Genomic DNA, 19969 nt, shown 5'->3' with positions numbered 1-19969 from the left:
GTCTTTCCTGGATGGATTCTCAGGTTATAATCAAATCTTAGTACATCCATATGACCAATTGAAAACTACATTCAGGACAAAATGGGGCACTTATGCTTATCAAAAGATGCCATTTGGACTTATTAATGCTAGTGCCACTTTCCAGAGAGCCATGGACATAGCCTTCAAAGGTTTAGTAAACAAATTAGTAGTAATCTACTTAGATGATATAATTGTATATTCCAGAAAGCGCAGTAATCATCTAAGGGATTTAAAGCAAATATTTGAACGTTGCCAAAGGTATGGGATTTCTCTTAATCCCAAGAAGTCTTTTGTCACGTTAAGTGAAGGAAAGCTCCTTGAATTCATTATGTCCAGAGCAGGGATTCATATTGATGCTGACAGAATTAGAGAAATCTCTGAGATACCTTTACCGCATAACAAAAAATCAATGCAATCTTTCCTAGGTTAGATAATTTTTGTTAAAATATTTGTTCCTGACTTCTCAAGAATTGTTTTAGCTCTTCAATCCATCATAAAGAAAAATTCTATGTTTAAATGGGGACACTCAAAACATGAAGTTTTTAACTTGATTAAATGCCCCATCTTTAGCAAAGCCGAATTTTTCAAATCATTTCATTTTGTATATTTTCACTTCCAAGAAATCATATGCAACCATATTGACACAAGTAAATGAAGAAAAAGATGAAACCCCAATCTCTTTCTTTAGCTCCAATTTGTAGGGAGCTGAATTGAATTACTGAGACATTGAAAAACAAGCTTTTGTTGTTTTCAAATCAATAAAACACTTCATACCTTTTCTCCTCAAAACCCACACCAAAGTAATAGTACCATTCTCAATAGTGAGAAATTTGTTAATACAAAGGGATGTAGGTGAGAAAAGAGAAAATTGGGTTACATCTCTGCAAGAATATGACATCAAAATCAGACTAGCAAAAATTGTAAAAGGTTAAGGTTTTTGTAGGATGTTGGCAGGAGCATCAAATCTGTCATGATTACAACATTCAGGTGATGATGTACAAGTCTATGAGATAAGCCTTAACGACACTGAATCAAGATATGTTGATATTGTATTTTACTTGAGAAATGGATATGCCCCAACACAATTAAATTACACAAAGAAAAGGTCCTTGAGATTAAAAGCTAGACAATATCAAATTGTCAATGATGTGTTGTTTAGAATAAATTATGATTATGTTTTACTTAGATGTCTTGAAAAATTTGAGGCAGAGAAGGTGTTGTAGGAAATTCATGATGGACCAGCTAGTGGTCACTTTGGAGGAGATACTACCGCACATAAAATCCTGCATGTCAGCTATTACTGGGCAACATTATTCAAAGATGCACATAGTTATGTAAGAAGATGTAAAATTTGTCAGATAGCTACTGGAAGATAGAGGAAACACGCATTATCATTATAGCCAGTCAACATTGACCAACCATTCAAGCAATGGGGATTGGACATAATAGGTGAGATCGTTCCTCATTCTTCTAAGCATCATAGATATATCCTTATAGCCACTGATTATTTCACCAAATGGATGGAAGCAATTCCACTCAAGTTAGCCAATTCTAAAAACATTATTGAATTCATAGATCAATTTATCATTACCAGATTTGGCCTGCCATCTGCCTTGATGTTTGATAATGCATATTATTTTTCAGGAAACACTATGACAGAGTTTGCTCTTAAAAGAGGTTTTAAGCTTAAGTACTCTCACTACAAGAAAAAAGGTCATTGGTGAGAGTCATGCCTGTGACGAACCTTTAAGGTCGATCACCAATGTCACATATGGTGACGGTCTTTAAAAAAGTGTTGTTGTAAGTGTATATAGTGATGGTCCTTTAAGATTTGTCACCAAAGCCATTTTCAATGTCACTTTTGGTGAGGGTCGTTAAAGGCCCGCCACTAATTCTCTCTTTGGTGAAACTTTTGGTGAGGGTCCTTAAAGGCCCATCACTAATTCTCTCTTTAGTGACACTTTTAGTGACGATATTTTATTGACCCTCACCAATGCTCTTTTTGGTTACTTTTGGTGACGGTCAAAAAATGTTTTTCATCATTGATCATTCCAATGAGTTTTTGATGACGCTTCATGCCTATGACGAACCTTTAAGTTTCGACACCAATGTCACATATGGTGACGGTCTTTAATAAGATGTTGCTATAAATGTATATAGTGATGGTCCTTTAAGGTTTGTCACCAAAGCCATTTCCAATGACACTTTTGGTGAGGGTCATTAAAGGCCCGTCACTAATTCTCTCTTTGGTGACACTTCTAGTGACGATCCTTTACTGACCCTCACCAATGATCTTTTTGGTTACTTTTGGTGACAGTAAAAAAATGTTCATCATCATTGATCATTCCAATGACTTTTTGATGAAGCTATGTGCCTGTTACTATATTTTTGGTCAAAAGATAATGATTTAAGATAATTGTTGTGGATTCCTTTTCATTATGTGTCCAAGGTCATAGTGATTATAGTCAGTCAATTTGTTAAGAAGTAATTAGTGTGTATCATTTCCCTCAAGTCATAAGAATATAGTTTTCCTATGAGTCAACACATGATTCATCTCTATTAGTTTTATTATCTAGCAATTTTCCTTTAAATAAAGTTCCACTAATGTGTGTAGGAACTATATTATTTAATACATAATCAAGCTTTGTCAATTCTATTAATGAGAGAGACCTATAAGCACTCTTCAACACTCATGGCACACCTTAACATTATTTGGAACAATACACTAACATTCCTTGGCACCTCGCATGTCTTGGAACATCTTTGTACCTAAAACATATTTGTACCTAGAACATCTTGCCATGAGTAGGACACCCAAGCACATGTTGGCATGACCTAGCATAGCATAACACTCCCCTATCATGTGTTGGCATGCCCTGTAGTCCCTAACATGCCTTGGAACACCTTGGAATAATATTTCATTGACAAACATTAGCACTTGGCATGTCTTGGAACATATTATTAGTGTGCATAGCTTGCCCCTTTTGAAAAAGATAAAGTCTCAAATTATTAACCCTCTTATGTGTTCATTTCCTTACATTTTATCTTGGTTATTCCTTTTGTTGCCTTGAAACTCCTTAATGCATATTGGCATACTCTAGCACCCTACACATCCTAGCATGTCTTAGCACCTGGCATGCCTTGACACTATTTGGCACATGTTAGCACACCCCGGAACTACCTAGCACACTCTAGCACTTCTTGACATGCCCTGATATTCCCTGGCATGCCTTTAGCCATGCTTAGCATACCTTGTCACTCCCTCTTTGGCATGAAAACTAGCACTCATTGACACTCGCAACACACTCCCAACTAACACATCCTTGCATGCATTGGCACATCTTGACCGCATGCTGCCCTAACACTCTAACATTCCTTAGCACTGCCAAGCATGCCTTTTCACTCCTCCTTAGCACACTTGGAACTTACTGACACTCCTTGTCATACACTCTTATTCATTCATTTCCATGCATTATGATGTAGTGCTCCATTGTGTTTCCCTAGCACTCCTTGGCACACATTGGCACACCATGCCACTTGGAACATATTGGCATGCTTTCCTAACACTCTATCATGCCTTGGCACTGCCTAGCATACCTTGTCACTCCCTCCTTAGCACACCTAGAACTTGCTAACACTCCCTATCACACACTCTTATTCATTCATTTCCATGAAATTGAAACTAGTTCTCCCCTATATTTCCCTGGCACTCCCTGACATGTGTTGGCGCCATACCCTAGCACTTAACACATCTTATCACTTTGCATGTCTTGGCATGACTAACATGCCTTGAAAATATCTAGCATGTGTTAGCACTTCATGGAATTCCCTGCACACCTTGGCACTCCCTAGTTGTCATGCCCTCATAAATAGCCTTACTTTTTTTGTGACTTGGGAACCCAACCAAGTCATTGAAAAAATAGTGTTGTGCCTAGCCCAAAGTATCCCTTTGTCTGAAAATGCTTTGTCCATCCCCTTATCACAATCATAGGCTTGCCTCCTGCAATTCCTATTCTAAAATTCTCTTAACACACTTCGTCCTTGGGACTCCTGGAATTCACTAACAGTCCCTGATAGAAACTCTTATTCATTTGTTTCCATGCACTTTGACCTAATTCTCCCTTATTATGCCCTAGCACTCCCCAAAACTCCTCAACGTGCATTGAAATTGTCTGGTATGTGTTAGAACACCTTTTCATTCCTTCGCACACCCAAGCACTCCTTATCTATCATGCCCTCACTACTACCCTTATTTTATTTTAGACTTGGGAACCCAACCATGTCTTGCTTCGACTACAACAACTTGGCTAAGTTACAGGTACTACAACTAGACTATGCCTTGTTTACCTAAGAGTGACCTATAAATCATCTTAGGATACTCATGTCCAATCTTAACTCATCCCACTTAACAAGTTACCAAGTCAAGGCTCACATCCAACCGTGGCCATAAAAACAACTAAGAAGCATAGTTTACAGCTTGAAATGCCATAACACCTTGCATGTCTAACAATACCTTGCCACTATGTGGTGCATGCTAGCATACACTGCATTCCTTGGAATTCTTTGGCACTCCCTAACACACCCTACCACTCCCTGACATGCCCTGGCACTCTAAGGTCCTTGACACTACCTATCATACCTTGTTACTCCTCCTTAGCACAACTAAAACTTGTTGACACTCCCTGTCACACACTCTTATTCATTCATTTCCATGCATTTGAAACTAGTGCTCACTTTCATTTCGCTGGCACTCCATAACACTCCTTGGCATTTACTAGCAAACCCTAACACCTGACACACCTTGGTGTGTTTCCCTAGCCTCGAACATGCCTTAACAATGCCTAACATACCTTATCACTCCCTCCTTAGCACACCTAGAATTCACTGACACTTCCTGTCACAAACTCTTAATCGTTCATTTGCATGCATTATTTTGACTTAGTTCTCCCTTGTGTTTCCTGAACACTCCATAGCACGTGTTGGTACACCCTGGCACCTGGCACATCCTAGCCACATACCACTCTGGCACGCTAGCATAACTTAGTTCTACCTAGCATACCATGGAAATCCCTCCTTAGCACACATGGAACTCACTGACACTCCTTGTCACACTCTTATTCATTCATTTCCATGCATTTTTACCGTGTTCTCTCTGGTGTTTCCCTAACACTCCCTAACACTCAGCACACATTGGCACACCTTGGAACTTAGCACATATTGGTATGCTTCCCTAACACTATAGCATGCCTTGGAACTGTCTAACATATCTTGTCACTCCCTCCTTAGCACACCTGGAACTAATTGACACTTCATTTCCATCAATTTGAAACTAGTGCTCCCTTGTGTTTCCTTGACACCTGGTCCTAACACTCCCTAGCATGTGTTCACGCCACACCCTGGCACTTGACACATCCTGGCAAGCCTTAGCACTTGGCACATCTTGGCATGCCTAACATGCCTTGGAACTATCTAGAATGTGTTAGTACTTCCTAGCATTCCCTGACACACCTTAACAATTTTTTGCCATGCCCTCATAGACAACCTTACTTTTTTTGTGGCTTGGGAACCCAACCAAGGCATTGGAAAAATAGTGTTGTGCCCAACCCAAAGTCTCCCTTTGTTTGAAACTGCTTTTTGTATCCCCTTATCACAACCATAGGATTACCTCCTACAATTCCTATTATGAACATCTCCTAGTACACTTCATCCTTGGCACACCTAGAATTCACCGACACTCCTTGGCACACACTCGTATTCATTCATTTCCATGAATTTTGACCTAGTTCTCCCTTGTGATGCCCTAGAACTCCCTAACACTCCTTAGTATGCATTCACATTGTCTGACATGTTTTAGCATGCCTTTTCATTCCTTGGGATTCCTTTTCATTCATTAGCATGCCCTCGCACTCCTTAGCTATCATGCCCTCACAACTACCCTTACTTTTTTTGGGACTTGGGAACCCATTCAAGTCCTTCCTCAACTAAAACAACTTGACCAAGTTACAATTACTACAACTAGACTATGTCTTGTTCACCTAAGAACTGAATATAACTCATCTTAGGCTACTCATGTCCAATTTCAACTTATCCCACTTAACAAGTTACAAGTTACCATGTCAAGGTTCATGTCATTATCCAACCTTTACAACTATCAATTTTGTTAGAAAATTATATAATATGGAGAAATGGAACACATAAAATATTGCAGAAATATAAACACAGAAAACATATAAAACAAAAGAGACACAGATATACGTGGTTCACCCAGTTTCGGCTACATCCACGGAGAAATAGCCAGTCCTTATTTTATTATATTATCCAGCAAACTGAAGAGATACAACCTACAGTAGATCTGCTGTAACACCCTCTTCGCTCTCAATCTCCTCTCTCTTCCTCACTCAGAATACAGATATGCATAGACATAATACAATTCCCTCATATATAGTGAGGGGTTGCCTTCTAGGGCAAAAAACCCTAAATTAAAGATAACTTCTACCGTCAAATCATCCGCCTAATGAATGACCCAGATTGACTAGAAATTACTAGACTTTTACAAGGAAATTTTACATCTATTTTTAGCTTCAAGGGTGTTGCTCCCGAACCCCCGCCAAGGGACCGCTGGCCCCCAGACCCCCTAGTCAGGGGGGATTTACCCCCCCCCCCGCACCCCTCCACGTGGAGGGGTGTACAGTCTTCTTGGGGTATACATCCGGCTGAAACCTTTGAATATAGAAGACAATCAGGCTCCACACCCAACAATCTCCCACTTGGAGACTAATTATATCAACTCCACCGCTGCTTCATTTGCTAGACAATGACTCCACTTTGGACCTGGCTATTTCTCATCTTCTTCATCATACTTGACGACCAATTGAAACTGAGTAGATTCCCATTTTATCCCTGGTTACAACTTTTGTTAGCATATCTGCAAGATTTTGGCTAATGTGTATCTTTTCCAGCTTCAACTGTCCATCTTCCAATGTTGACCATATGAAATGGTACTTGAGCTATATATGTTTAGTCTTGGAATGAAATGAAGAGTTCATTGCAAGATGTATGGCACTCTGGCTGTCACTGTATAACCTACCCAACTCCTGCTTCTTACCCAGTTCATCCAGAAACCTTTGTAACCAAATCATTTCTTTACTAGCCTCTGTAGCAGCGACATACTCTGCTTCTATTGTTGAAAGTGCAACAACACTTTGGATTTTTGAAACCCAACTGATAGTTGTTCCACTTATAGTAAATACATATCCTGTAGTGCTCCTCCTATTATCTCTGTCAACTGCCATATCTGCATCAACCTATCCCTGTAGAGAAATGTTTGAACCACCAAAGCATAATGCTTGATTTATGGTACCTCTTAGATACCTGAGAATCCACTTCACCTCCATCCAATGTTCTTTTCTTGGATTGTTCATGTACCTACTTACAACTCCCACTGCATGTGCAATATCAGGCCTTGTGCAGACCATTGCATTAAGCTTCCAACTGCTGATGCATATGGAACTTTAGACATATGAGCCATTTCTTCCTGAGCCTTGGGACACGCCTCCTTACTTAATTTGAAATGGCTAGCCAAAGGTATACTAACTGGTTTTGCATCCTACTTATTAAACCTTTTCAACACCTTTCTATGTACTCACTTTAAGACAATGTTAATTTGCGATTCTTCCTGTCTCTAGTTATTCTCATACCAAGGATTTGTTTTGCAGTACCCAAATCCTTCATTGCAAATGAGTTTGCAAATTTTCTTTTGAGCACATTTATCTCCTACATGTTAGAACCTGCAACAAGCATGTCATCTACATACAATAACAATATAATATAGCTTCCATCATTTTGCCTTTTGAGATAAACACAATGATCAGAGTGACATCTAGTATAACCTTGTTCAGACATAAACCTGTCAAATTTTAGATACCACTTCCTTGGAGCCTGTTTTAAGCCATACAATCTCTTCTTCAACCTACACACTAGTTTCTCCTTCCCTTTTACCTCATATCCTTGTGGCTGCTGCATATATATCTCTTCCTCCAAATCCCCATGGAGAAAGGTTGTCTTTACATCTAACTACTCAAGATGCAAATCTTCAGCTGCTACTAGACTTAAAATAGTTCTGATTGAAGTCATTTTAACAACAGGAGAAAATATTTCATCAAAGTCAATCCTTTCTTCTGTGCAAACCCCTTCACCACAAGTCTAGCTTTGTACCTCTGTTTCTTCCATCTTCTTCCTTCAGCTTGTAAACCCATTTATTCTGTAATGTTGTTTTACCTGCAGGCAACTTGACTAGGTCCCAAGTCTGGTTATGTGCTAAGGAGTCCATTTCTTCTTTTATGGCTTGCTCCCACTTCTTCCTAGTTTCTACCTGCACTGCTTCTTCATAACATTCTGATTCACCATAATCAGTCAACAATACATAATATAATGAAGGAGAGTATCGTTCAAGGGGTCTACTTATCCTGGTAGATTTTCTAACACTACTTTCAGGTGTTTGAAGTGCTTGTTGCTGTTGTGGTTGTTGTTCTAGCTGTTGATCATTATGATTTTCAGGCACCATCACTTTTCCTGTGATATCGTCAAGCACTATGTATTCTCTGTTTCCTTTTTCCTATTTCTTTTCCTGCGACTGATTCTTATACAAGACCTTTTCATTGAATATTACACCTCTGCTCCTAATGATTTTGTGGTTTTCATAATCATATAAGTGATAACCAAAATGATTAACACCATATCCAATAAAGGTACATTTCTTTGATTTTTCCTCAAGCTTTGTTCTATTTTATTTGTTAATGTGTACAAAGGCTTCACAACCAAAAGTCTTTAAAAATGAGTAGTTTACCTTTTTACCTGTCCATGCCTCCTCTAGAATACCACCATCCAGGGAACTTGAAGGTCCTCTGTTTATTAGATAAACAACAGTATCTATAGCATCTGCCCAAAATTGTAAAGGCAATCCTGCATGCAATCTCATGCACCTTGCATGCTCCATGATTGTCCTGTTCATCCTTTCTGACATGCCATTTTCTTGTGGTGTTCCTAGAACTGTCTTCTCTCTACGAATTCCATTCTCTGAACAGTACTTATCAAACTCTTTGTTGCGATATTCACCTCCATTGTCTGATCTGAAACACTTCAACCTTTTTCCTATCTCATTTTCAACCAAATCTTTCCATTTCTTGAAAGTATCAAATACATCAGATTTATTTCGAATATAATAAATCTAGGTTTTTCAGGTTTCATCATCAACAAAAGTAACATAACAACGAGAGCCACCAAGAGATGATACCTGAGCATGTCCCCATACATCTGTATGCACAAGATCTATTTTTTCATTCTTCTTTTCTTTCCAACTCTAAGGACTCTGACTCTCTTCTGTTTTCCATAAACACAATTCTCACAGAATTCTAAATCAACATGCTTCAAACCTGGAAACAAATTTCTTGAGTGAAGAATCTGCATCCCCTTCTCACCCATGTGCCCGAGCTAATGATGCCACAATGCTGTATCTTCTCCTGTAGAGGTTAAAGCATTAACAAAATTAGAAATACCATTGCATAAATACAATGTACCAATATTTTCTCCTTTCGCTATTACGAGGGATCCTTTAGTAACCTTCCAAGTTTTATCTTTGAAAGTACTTACGCAACCTTCACCTCCCAACTGCCCTGTTGAAATCAGTTTTTTCTTTAGATCTAGAACATGCCTTACCTCCTTCAATAGCCATTGATTTCCATTCTGTTGTTTTATGAAAACTGTACCCATTCCAACGATTTTACAGGGTTTATCATCACCATAATCATGAAAATGTTTCTTATCAGGTGTGGCATGGAATGAGACCCCTGAATCTCCCACCCAGGCATCAATAATATTTTCTAATGAAAGAATCAAAGCATCTTGCAACACATCACCTATTACATTCGCTTCATGATTAGTTTCTTGCTGCGCGTCTCCTTCTTTTCCCTTCCAAGACTTGTAGTATTTATTCAGGTGTCCTTTCTTCCAGCATTTCCAGTACACTATCCCCCATCTGGACTTGGATCTGTCGTTCCTTGATTTACTACGATATCCTAAGATCTTTCCTCTTTCCATTTTTCTTCCCCTAGACTTTGCACTTAAAGCATTACCCAATGTCTCACCAGAGCTTTTCCATCGCATTTCCTCACTAAGGATAGCACCGACAACATCATCAAACTTTAAAGTACTAGATCCAGAAACAGAGTTACTAATGGCCATTACTAAACCATTCCAACTTTCTGGCAATGAGCACAAGAATAACAGAGCTCTAACTTCATCATCAAAATTTACCCCTACATAACTTAACTGACTTGTAACAGTATTAAAATCATTTAAATGGTCTACAACAGATCCACCTTCCAACATCTTCATATTAAATGATCGTTTCATAAAAAATACCTTGTTTGAGGCTGAGGGTTTTTCATATAGTTTTGCCAACGCCTTAATCAAACCCTCTGTCGTTGTTTCCTTCGAAATGTTGAAGGCGACTGATGCTGCGAGGCACAACCGTACTATTCCGAGTGCCTTTCTATTGAGAAGATTCCATTCTTCATCTGTTATACTCGTCGGCATATTTGTTTTTCCACCCAATGGTAGGTACAAATCTTTCTGATACAAATAATCTTCCATCTGCATTTTCCATAGTGAGAAGTTTTGGCTGTTGAATTTTTCAACCCTAAACCTACCATCTTCTGCCATTGCTCCCACTCGAACCAGGAACCCTTCTCTCCTGCGAGTTTATCAGCCAAATAGACCTTTGGCTTTGATACCAGTTGTTAGAAAATTATATATTACGGAGCAATGGAACACATAAAATATTGCAAAAATATAAACACAGAAAACGCATAAAACAAGAGAGACACAGATATACGTGGTTCACCCAGTTTGGGCTACGTCCACAGAGAAACAACCAGTCCTTCTTTTATTATATTATCTAGCAAACTGAAGAGATACAACCTACATCAGATCCGCTGTAACACCCTCTTCGCTCTCAATCTCCTCTCTCTTCCTCACTCAGAATACAGATATGCATAGACGCAATACAATTCCCTCATATATAGTGAGGGGTTGCCTTCTAGGACAAAAAACCCTAAATTAAACATAACTTCTACCATCAGATCATCCGCCTAATGAACGACCCAGATTGACTAGAAATTACTAGACTTTTACAAGGCAATTTTAAATCTATTTTTAGCTTCGGGGGCGCTGCCCCGAACCCTCGCCAGGGGACCGCTGGCCCCCAGACCCCCCAGCCGAGGGGGATTTACCCCCTCGCATCGAGGGGTGTAAAGTCTTCCTGGGGTATACATCCGGCTGAAACCTTTGAATACAGAAGATAATCAAGCTCCACACCCAACAAATTTTCACTTCTATCTCATCAGGGAAGTAGCTTTCATCAATGAATGGTTACAAAACAAGGACCCTATGAGCCAATCGTTCATGTCATTGATGTAGTGCCCACGCGAAAACGAACATCCAATGGTTTATCATAGCCAAACACTCTATAATGGGTTTCATAGATGCCCAATTTATAACAATGAGTTTCATTCTATTGTTGAAGCCTATAAATAGTGCAAGAATTATATTCTACTAGAGGAAATGGCCATCTACACTAGTTGTAGGCTTTTTCCTACTCTAGGTAATCGTTGGGATTTAGTGCCCACGGATTTTATGTCATGATTTTTTTTGTCAGTCGAGCATGGTAATGAATGCGTTTTTGTTGTTGTTGATCGCTTCCTTAGGATGAGAATTTTGACACCCTATAAGAAGAGTGTCACAAAAAAATCCACTCATAAGATCTTCTTTGAGCATATTTTGGTTCATTTTAGGTTTCCAAAGACCATATTTCCTGATAGGGATAGTTGGTTCCTCAGTATTTTCTAGTTTAGCCCTTGGTCCATGATGGACATCAAGCTTGGCCAAATCCATTGCCTTCCATCCCTAGATCGATAAATAAAAAGAAGTCAATATGATTATCGTAGATGTCTTTAGAATATAAAGTGAGCATCCACATACACATGTTGAAAGCCTTCCATATTTTCAATAGAAATTCGACATAGCTCTTCATATTTCTATTAGCCACAAGCCTTTTCAGGTGTGCTTAGGGTCCCAACAATTGGAATAAATTAAAGTAGATATATTCATGGAATAACACATGAAGATACCTCCCATGCTTAGAATGAGGTAAGCAAAGCAACCAATTTTTAGGAACGTATCCAACAAATTCAACAATGAGTTCATGATATTTTGTAGAAAGTTGCCAATTCCAAGTACAGGTAGATACACAATCCTTTGGGTTTTGCATAAGTTTCATGTTGGTGATAAGTTATGGTTCGACTCGCATTAAGAGAAATTAAAAAACTCCCATAAGAAGGTCATACCACTTTAATACGATGCTTACACCGTCACCAAGTCTATGGGTGAGAATTATTTTGAGGATAGTCATTGGACGATTTATATTACTTCAAAGATATATTTAGGATGATTTATGCTTGATTGGGTTCATGTCTATAAAGAGTTCCTTTAAGAGAATGAAAAATATGATCGCACCATTACTAACATAAATAATTGGGATATTCTACTTAAATGATATTGGGTAACTACACAAGAGATTTTAAGAATGACATTTTTAGGGTTTGTTATATATCAAGTTATGCAGATCATTATGTTTTTTTTTCCAAAGAATTTACATGACTAATTTTTTTTAAATAGTGTGTCACTCTAATATTATTTCTCTTACATTCTCCTAGGTTATAATTCAAAACATCATAGGTACTAAAACTCATGAAACTCTTATTTTTTGCTCTAAATAACTATAACTCCCAATTGTGCTACTCCTAATATTCAACTTGCACTATTGTTAAGACTACTTCCTCTAATTCCTATTTTTCCTCCATAAGTAAGCTAACTACTAGGTGGACTTGAACCATTATTAACAAGCTAGTGTAGTGTTACCTAATTGTATTTAAGAAGCATAAGGGGTGGGGTTGGTACAAGGCCAACATTGCTAATGTCTAGTGCCATGCCCACTACTAGGTTCTCATCCTCCCTAGATAGAAGGGGCACATATGTTGGCCTTAGAATATGGTTTCCCATTAGTTCATTTGATTCTTTCTCATCCACAATATCATTCTACATTGTATCCAACCTATCACTTTCTAATCGCATATCTCTCATAACCCCACTCTAGTGTGTTCATCAGACCTCATTGAGGTGCCTTGACTACTACTCCTTATTGAGCTATATTTATCACCAAACCTTTGTTTCACAACCATTCACTGGCTAACTCACCTTTCCTATTCAAATTCTCCAAATCTCTCATCCTGACTTCACTACTCTATTTCTCACTAATCTCATTTTGTAAGTCCTCGTGGCTTTCTTCATTTTCTCACATCTAGTTCAACCACTACTAGTTAGTTATCTCTACTTCCTCAAAGCTTGTTCAAATTTCTCTTTAGCTTTTGTGTCCTCCATGGCCATTTTGTCCTTTGAGCTCTCATCTTTGCCAACCTCGTTGTAACCCATTCCTTAATGTAAGGTTTTACAACAACATGCTCAGTGGGTTAGTAGGAAACAACCTTTCCTTCACCAACAACATTTTTATCCATGTAGGGTTTGTGTTCACCAATCTCTCTCAAAATCCGTTCTAAAATTGGTCCTTAGATTTTGAGTACAACTAGTACAATTCTACTACAAACTAGATACAATGCATTCATCCATTGTCTACTCTCCCCAAAAGTCTATTGCTTGATTAACCAAGTGATCACAATGCTCCAAAGTTATTGGATTTAAGATTCAACTTACTTGTCTTCTTATCTTCTCAATGGTGACGTGGGCCTTCATCAAGCATATGCAACCATTCACACAAACTCACTAGAAAAATCTATACATAAAATTTCAAAGATGTCTTCATACATGAATGTCTCCTTGAATTTTTCCATTCTCCAACAAAATAGTGGAGCTTCCTTGTTAGAAAATATTTCGTTCTATCATCAAAACAATCTTCCACTTGTGGTTTAGCTAGTCATTCCTTCATTTTTCTAAGGCCTCAAAATCATGTCGTGGTCCCAACAAAATAACCATTGATTGGCTTTAATTGGTAAACTAGGGTCCACTTAAGTGTCCAAAAAACATTGTACTAGTCTAGCATTAATATTACCAATTCTTGAAGCATGCAAGGCCTCACTTGAGGAGTGTTACCAAGGCATTAGATAGGTGGGGAGCTCTCCATAGTGAAGTTATCATGCTGTGATGGAGTGCTTTTAAGTGACATTCCATATACATTTGTTTAAAACTATGCAATCCAACAACAACCATAATTTGTTGTTTGATTATGCCATGAAATTAAATTAGATTGCTGTAATTGATATTAATAATAGAGAGAGATTCAAGCATTAATCTAAATGTAAAGCATAACAACATAACATATATATAAATCATTATGGAGCTTATGAATCCAAAGTTGAATGTAGCTACTTAGAATGTGATTTAGACTCAACTAGTTGTTAGGCTCAGCAAGCAAAGATTAAGAGTAGGAAGCGAGTTTAGGATTAGGATTTGATCTTTAACTATGACTAGGATCATCTTTGAGCTCATGGTCAAGAACATCTTTTTGAAATAAAAGTTTCAACCTATACCTCCTATTAAACTTTCAAAATAATTTTCTACCTCATTTACAATATTTGTGTAATAAATGGTAGCTATCAAATCTTTTTTTAATCACATTTGTAATATCCATTTTTAATCTATGTTTTTGAATCTAAAATTATGCTTTTTATAAATATTTTTGACCTAGATTTTTGACATATATTATATTGGTTTTTTGGGAAAAATACTTTTCAACTTTATTATCAACCTAATTTGTGACCCCTATTTAAAATATGGGTGGATCACAAAGTCACACAATAGGTTGAAAAAACATTTTCATAAGTAACTTCAAGGTGCATTTGAGGCATAAAAAAAGGCTTATGGTTGTAATGCTGGCCAATTCTCTTCTACTAATTTACCATAAAAATGAAGATGATCAAAATAAACACCATGAAAGGGGAATCAATTGTCCTTGCTGAAGAGATAGAGAGGTTGTATATGAGCATAGAGGGTGGGTAACTAAGGAATCTTTCACCCATTAGTTAAATTGATCATTAGTTATTTGAGAGGCACATTTTAATATTCCAAGTTATTCCTAGAAAACATTCAACATATTGGACTCTTTCTACCTACACTAAAGAGAATTAAAGGGAAGAAAATCCCTAAGGCATTGTCGACCATAGTAGGGGAAGATATTCCTTATGTCATGTAGGGAAGTGAAAAAGAGTGCCATTGATATTTGTGGGTTAGATTATATGTGTAATACTTTGTAATGAGTGAAGTAACAATTCCATGAGAGAAATGGGTTGGGTTGAGTGAGTGGGAGCCTATATCTTACATTGATTTTCCCTAGTGACCTCATAACCCAACTTGGGGATGGCATCTTAAGTGGATGCCTATGACTAGGAGGAAAATTGTTCATATGAAACTAATTTCCTTGGACCATTCTTAGTTAAAAAACAAGTGTCTATGAAATTTGATTGAATATTATTTACTGTAATAAATTAACATGGATTATGCATGTTATGTGTGGTCATATGTAATTTAAACATAGATTCTTGGTAGCTATGAAATGTTAATGAATGCTTGTTTAATCCCATTGCATTTTTGCTATTACACCTTATGTGTGAATTTAAATGAATTACATACCTCCTTAAGAAAACCATATTTGTGTTATAATGGTGAAATGGTCCCTCAAGGGCCGAATGGCCTATAAGTGGCTATCCATCTATGGCTGAAAATGCATGGGATGGAGATGCCACATTACTTTTTCTACCCCTTAAAAGTTTTGACTTCTTACTAATGTTTAACTGCCACTTTAACTAGTGAAACCAATTTCTTAAGTAGGCTCACCATTTTTTTTTTGAGTTTATCTTGCATGTTTGCATTCCATTCATCCCATCATAAAGTCATATCACAAAAATAAAAACAACATAAATATGACATATCCATAATCTTGAGTTTTCTTAGTCATTCAAGATCCAATATTAGATAAATTGGCATAATTTCGTTGTAGCTCCATGGATAATTGAAATGATCCATTTCACTCAAACATGTTATTAGGTTTAGCTTCAAATAATATCATTACTTTTGTTCAAGGCTTGATTGTTCTACCAAATTTAATTGTGATTACATTGGATTAAGAAGTGGAGAAAGAAAATATAGTAATTAAAACCATGATTTTTTTTGTCCTTCCAACTTAAATAAAATCTACATTATTTAATGAGAAAAGAGTGCAAGAGAAGATGTTGAGATAATCTATGTGCCTTTTTAAGTGATTCTATTACCAATCCAATTTATTAAAAAACACACTCTTCTAATGCTAGATAAGTATCCCATCTATATTGTAAAAAAATAAAGAGAAAAAAGTTAATATAATTCAATAAATTTATAAAAATCAATCCTCAACCCCTGTTTCTTCATAAAATAAGGTAAAAAGGCATGAATAGAGTCAAACCTATTAATTTTAAAAAATATTACTTAAATTTACAAAATGTCACAACTTATTCATTAATATACTCTTTATTTTTTATTCTTAAGTTAAATAGATATTTATGCACGTACATTAGACTCTTTCCCTACGAAAGTGGATGAACAAGGACTCAAAACACTCTACTCACCCCAACCCAAGTGTGAGGAAGTCCTAGAAACAAAAAATAGAAACTTGCAAACCTTGGCAGGAACCATTCCCACTCTCTCAAATTCCACGAGAAAGTGAAAAAAAAAATTGCAATAAGAAGGAAAAATTCCCAATCCACGGTGAGAAGGCGGAAAAATTAAAAGAAATCAATAAAAAGGGCAGGGACAACATTTCACCCTAGTCAAATCCACTCGTCCCCGCCTGACTCGAAGACAACAAAAGCGACCAAAGCGTTTTATTTGTTCTTAAAATTTTAAAACTCTCGTTGGTTCAAGGGTTTCCAATTTGCGCTCTGACTTTCCATACAGATCCCGAGATCTATCCTATGCAATTGAGCTGAGCCGAGCAATGGAAAATGTAGTAGCAGTTCATAAAATGACCTGGCTTCCTCCGAGGAAGAATGGCCATAGAATGAAGAATTGAGCCCAGACGAAAAAGAGGATGACCAGGAAAAGCTCGAATCCTTAACTTAGCTGACGGTAGACTACCATGAAGACGATGAAGACAATGAGCCAGTGAATGTGTCCAGCACAAACAACGATCAAGATGCTTCTACCAGAGGTAATTTTGTCAAACTCTATTTCTTTTGCACTCCCTTTATTTGTCTTTGGCCCACCATGCAAGTTCAATTATTGCATTCTGTGTGGTCTAGGGCCCTGAGAATTGTTGGGTTCCTATTCTCTATCTCGCATTAGAAAATGCTCCACATTGAAATACCCCTGATCACTCTGATGCAACAGATTTGCTATCCCTAACATTTATAAATCTTTTACATATCCCCAATTTAACCACAACTCCAACACAACAATCATAATGGCAAGCTCAACAGTGACTGATATTTTTCCCTCTCAGTACCAAGGAGAAGAACTGCAGTCCATGAAAGATCCATGTTTGCAACTAATGAGCCATTCCTCTATTGCACATTCATACTCAACATATTCTTCAATCAAACACAGAAAAACAAAAACCAGGTATGTTGCAGCCTCGACCTCAATCTCAACCTCGATTGCCAATGGTCTAGTAATGAATGCCTTGATGTAATATGATTTCTATGTTGGATAAAAAGAGCATCTGATTATGCTATTTGGATTTATTAACATAACTTTTATGACAGGAAACATGAAATCTAAACCATATACTTATCATACTCCTCTTCAAATACCTTGATTGTTTGATACCCAGACCTATGGAAGTCTTAACATAAATCATGCCGCTTGTAGGGTCATCAATTTTCATTTCAATGACTGTAAACTAGATGTGAGTCTCCTTGGCCTTCAATCCTTTTTTCTTCTTCATATTTCCCTTCTGAATGTATGTGCTCACCTCTGGAGCATATGATGTCAAACTTCTAGTTGTCTTGTAAAGATACTCATATTTCTTCTGTCGTTTTACCCACACGAACCTTCAACCCTCTCTCCCTCACAAACCTGCACTCCTCTATTCCCTCCATAGGGAGTAATCCTCTCGTAACTTGGAAGGTTTGATTCCTCGAGTAGTTGAAACACCTTTTGCTTGCACGTCTTGGTGCCATGATATACTTCGAAACCAACTTTTGCATCAGCCTCCATTACTTGGGCAGACATGATGGTTTTCTCAGTTTGCTCAAACCCAAATGTTCCTTGGTTGTTTAAAAGAGTGCACCTTCGATTATGAGTCTCAAATGGGTATGGTGGGAGTATTAATGAGTCCAAAATAGTTATCCTTGAGGCTATACTGATCATTCTTCCATCCAAATACCAATCTATTGGGCTTTGAGTTCCTTGATGCCATAACGGATGAGATGGGTTTGCAAAAAAGGTATCAGGAGCACGGAAGGAAAACATAACAACACATCAATAGAAATGAGCTAGGCTCGTGTGTGGCCATTTAAATCTATAGGGACTACAATTACAAACATACAATGAAAACCTATTGTTGGCGATTCAACGTCGTAGCACTCAGTTTATTGAAACACAAATTGTAAAAACCAAATAAGAGACAACTAGTACTGGATACCCAATTTTCCACAACAGATATCTCAAATAGGAAAAACTGAAAACACTCAGCTCCAAAACAATTTGAAATTTGTTTTGAAACTTCCAATGTCTCTACCACGAATTATGAGAAAAAGGGGAAAATCCAACACAAGAAATGAGTGATCCTTATGAAAAGACACAAAACATCTGCCATTTATAGGCAAGAAGCCTAATATATCCAAGGAGCAAAATTCAAATAGTCTAGTCCATTTTGGGGTTTCCTTTCATTAGGTGGACTATAGATAATAGATAGGAGTAATTGACATTAAGTTACAGTCATAACAAACACTAATTTTCACACTTGAGTGATGATTACTACCAAAAGAGTTGCATATTTCTCCTCCTGTCTCGGTCACCCTACGTCTTGTGGCTCGTGGGCCACCCATGGCATCTCATTGGGCCAAAGGGAAGCCTAGGCACCTATGTGATTCAATTATCCTAACATAGTAGTCCATTCACATACTATAATACTATTAAAAATTCATTGTGGTCCATGCATAACCCCTACCAAATTATTGATATCCCTGATTCCTTTGAAGCTTTAAAAACAAAAGAATGAACGTGTCCATAAAATAAACAATGCCAAAAAGTCTAGCTCATTTTTATTGATGGGTCGTTTTGTTTCTCTTCCATGCGCCTGATACCTTTTCTGCAAACCCATCTCATCCATTATGTAATCAATGACCTCAAAGCCCAATAGATTGGTATTTGTATGGAAGAATGATCATTATGGCATCCAAGACCTTCTTCTTCCATTCAAAAGTCCATAAAACAAACAATGCCAGCAGATCCACACGCCAAAAGCAAAATCTTGGGAAAAAATGGTTTGAGGTCTTGAAGACTAGATGTAATGTAGGGTCCATGAACAAACCTTAAATAATTATTCATCATATACACTGGGAAAAATATGCAATGCATTGTACTGGCTATCGCCATTGAAGGCCCAGGTCCTGGCAACATTAAGACTATGAGTTGCAGCTTGCTGAAAAATAGAGCTAACCTTATTTCTCTGTGTTAGATCTGTTGCCACAATCATTAACGAGTAAGAGTGAACCCATTGACAAACAAAGGTTTCCCATTCATAGTATAGTGGGTGCCCCTTGTCCTAACAAACCCATTTCCTCTACCTATAGCTTGCTGAAGAATGCTAAGAAAGAGCAGACCTGATTTTAAAATGAGGAAATTT

The 19969-nt window shown here is 37.5% G+C and overlaps 1 protein-coding gene across 2 annotated transcripts in view; it reads left to right on the top strand.

Annotated features, from left to right (window-relative positions):
• Positions 1 to 16949: 16949 nt before the first annotated feature.
• LOC149142188 (phospholipase D beta 2-like) overlaps positions 16950 to 19969 on the top strand; it is a 39482-nt gene continuing 36462 nt past the window's right edge. The window contains exon 1 of one of the 2 annotated variants that reach the window (XM_089448586.1): positions 16950 to 17329. In XM_089448586.1, the coding sequence (XP_089304712.1) occupies positions 17288 to 17329 (42 nt within the window). In that variant the 5' untranslated portion in view covers positions 16950 to 17287. The remainder of the gene's footprint in view (positions 17330 to 19969) is intronic. The other variant, XM_089448587.1, reaches the window with a different exon arrangement.

Source organism: Pinus tabuliformis, chromosome X (assembly GCF_031772625.1).
Source record: "Pinus tabuliformis cultivar Carrire ecotype Pingquan chromosome X, CPIR1, whole genome shotgun sequence".
In the NCBI taxonomy this organism is placed as follows: Eukaryota; Viridiplantae; Streptophyta; class Pinopsida; order Pinales; family Pinaceae; genus Pinus; species Pinus tabuliformis.
The sequence above is the reverse complement of the archived record's forward strand: the minus strand, read 5'-3'. Positions and strand labels throughout refer to the sequence as shown.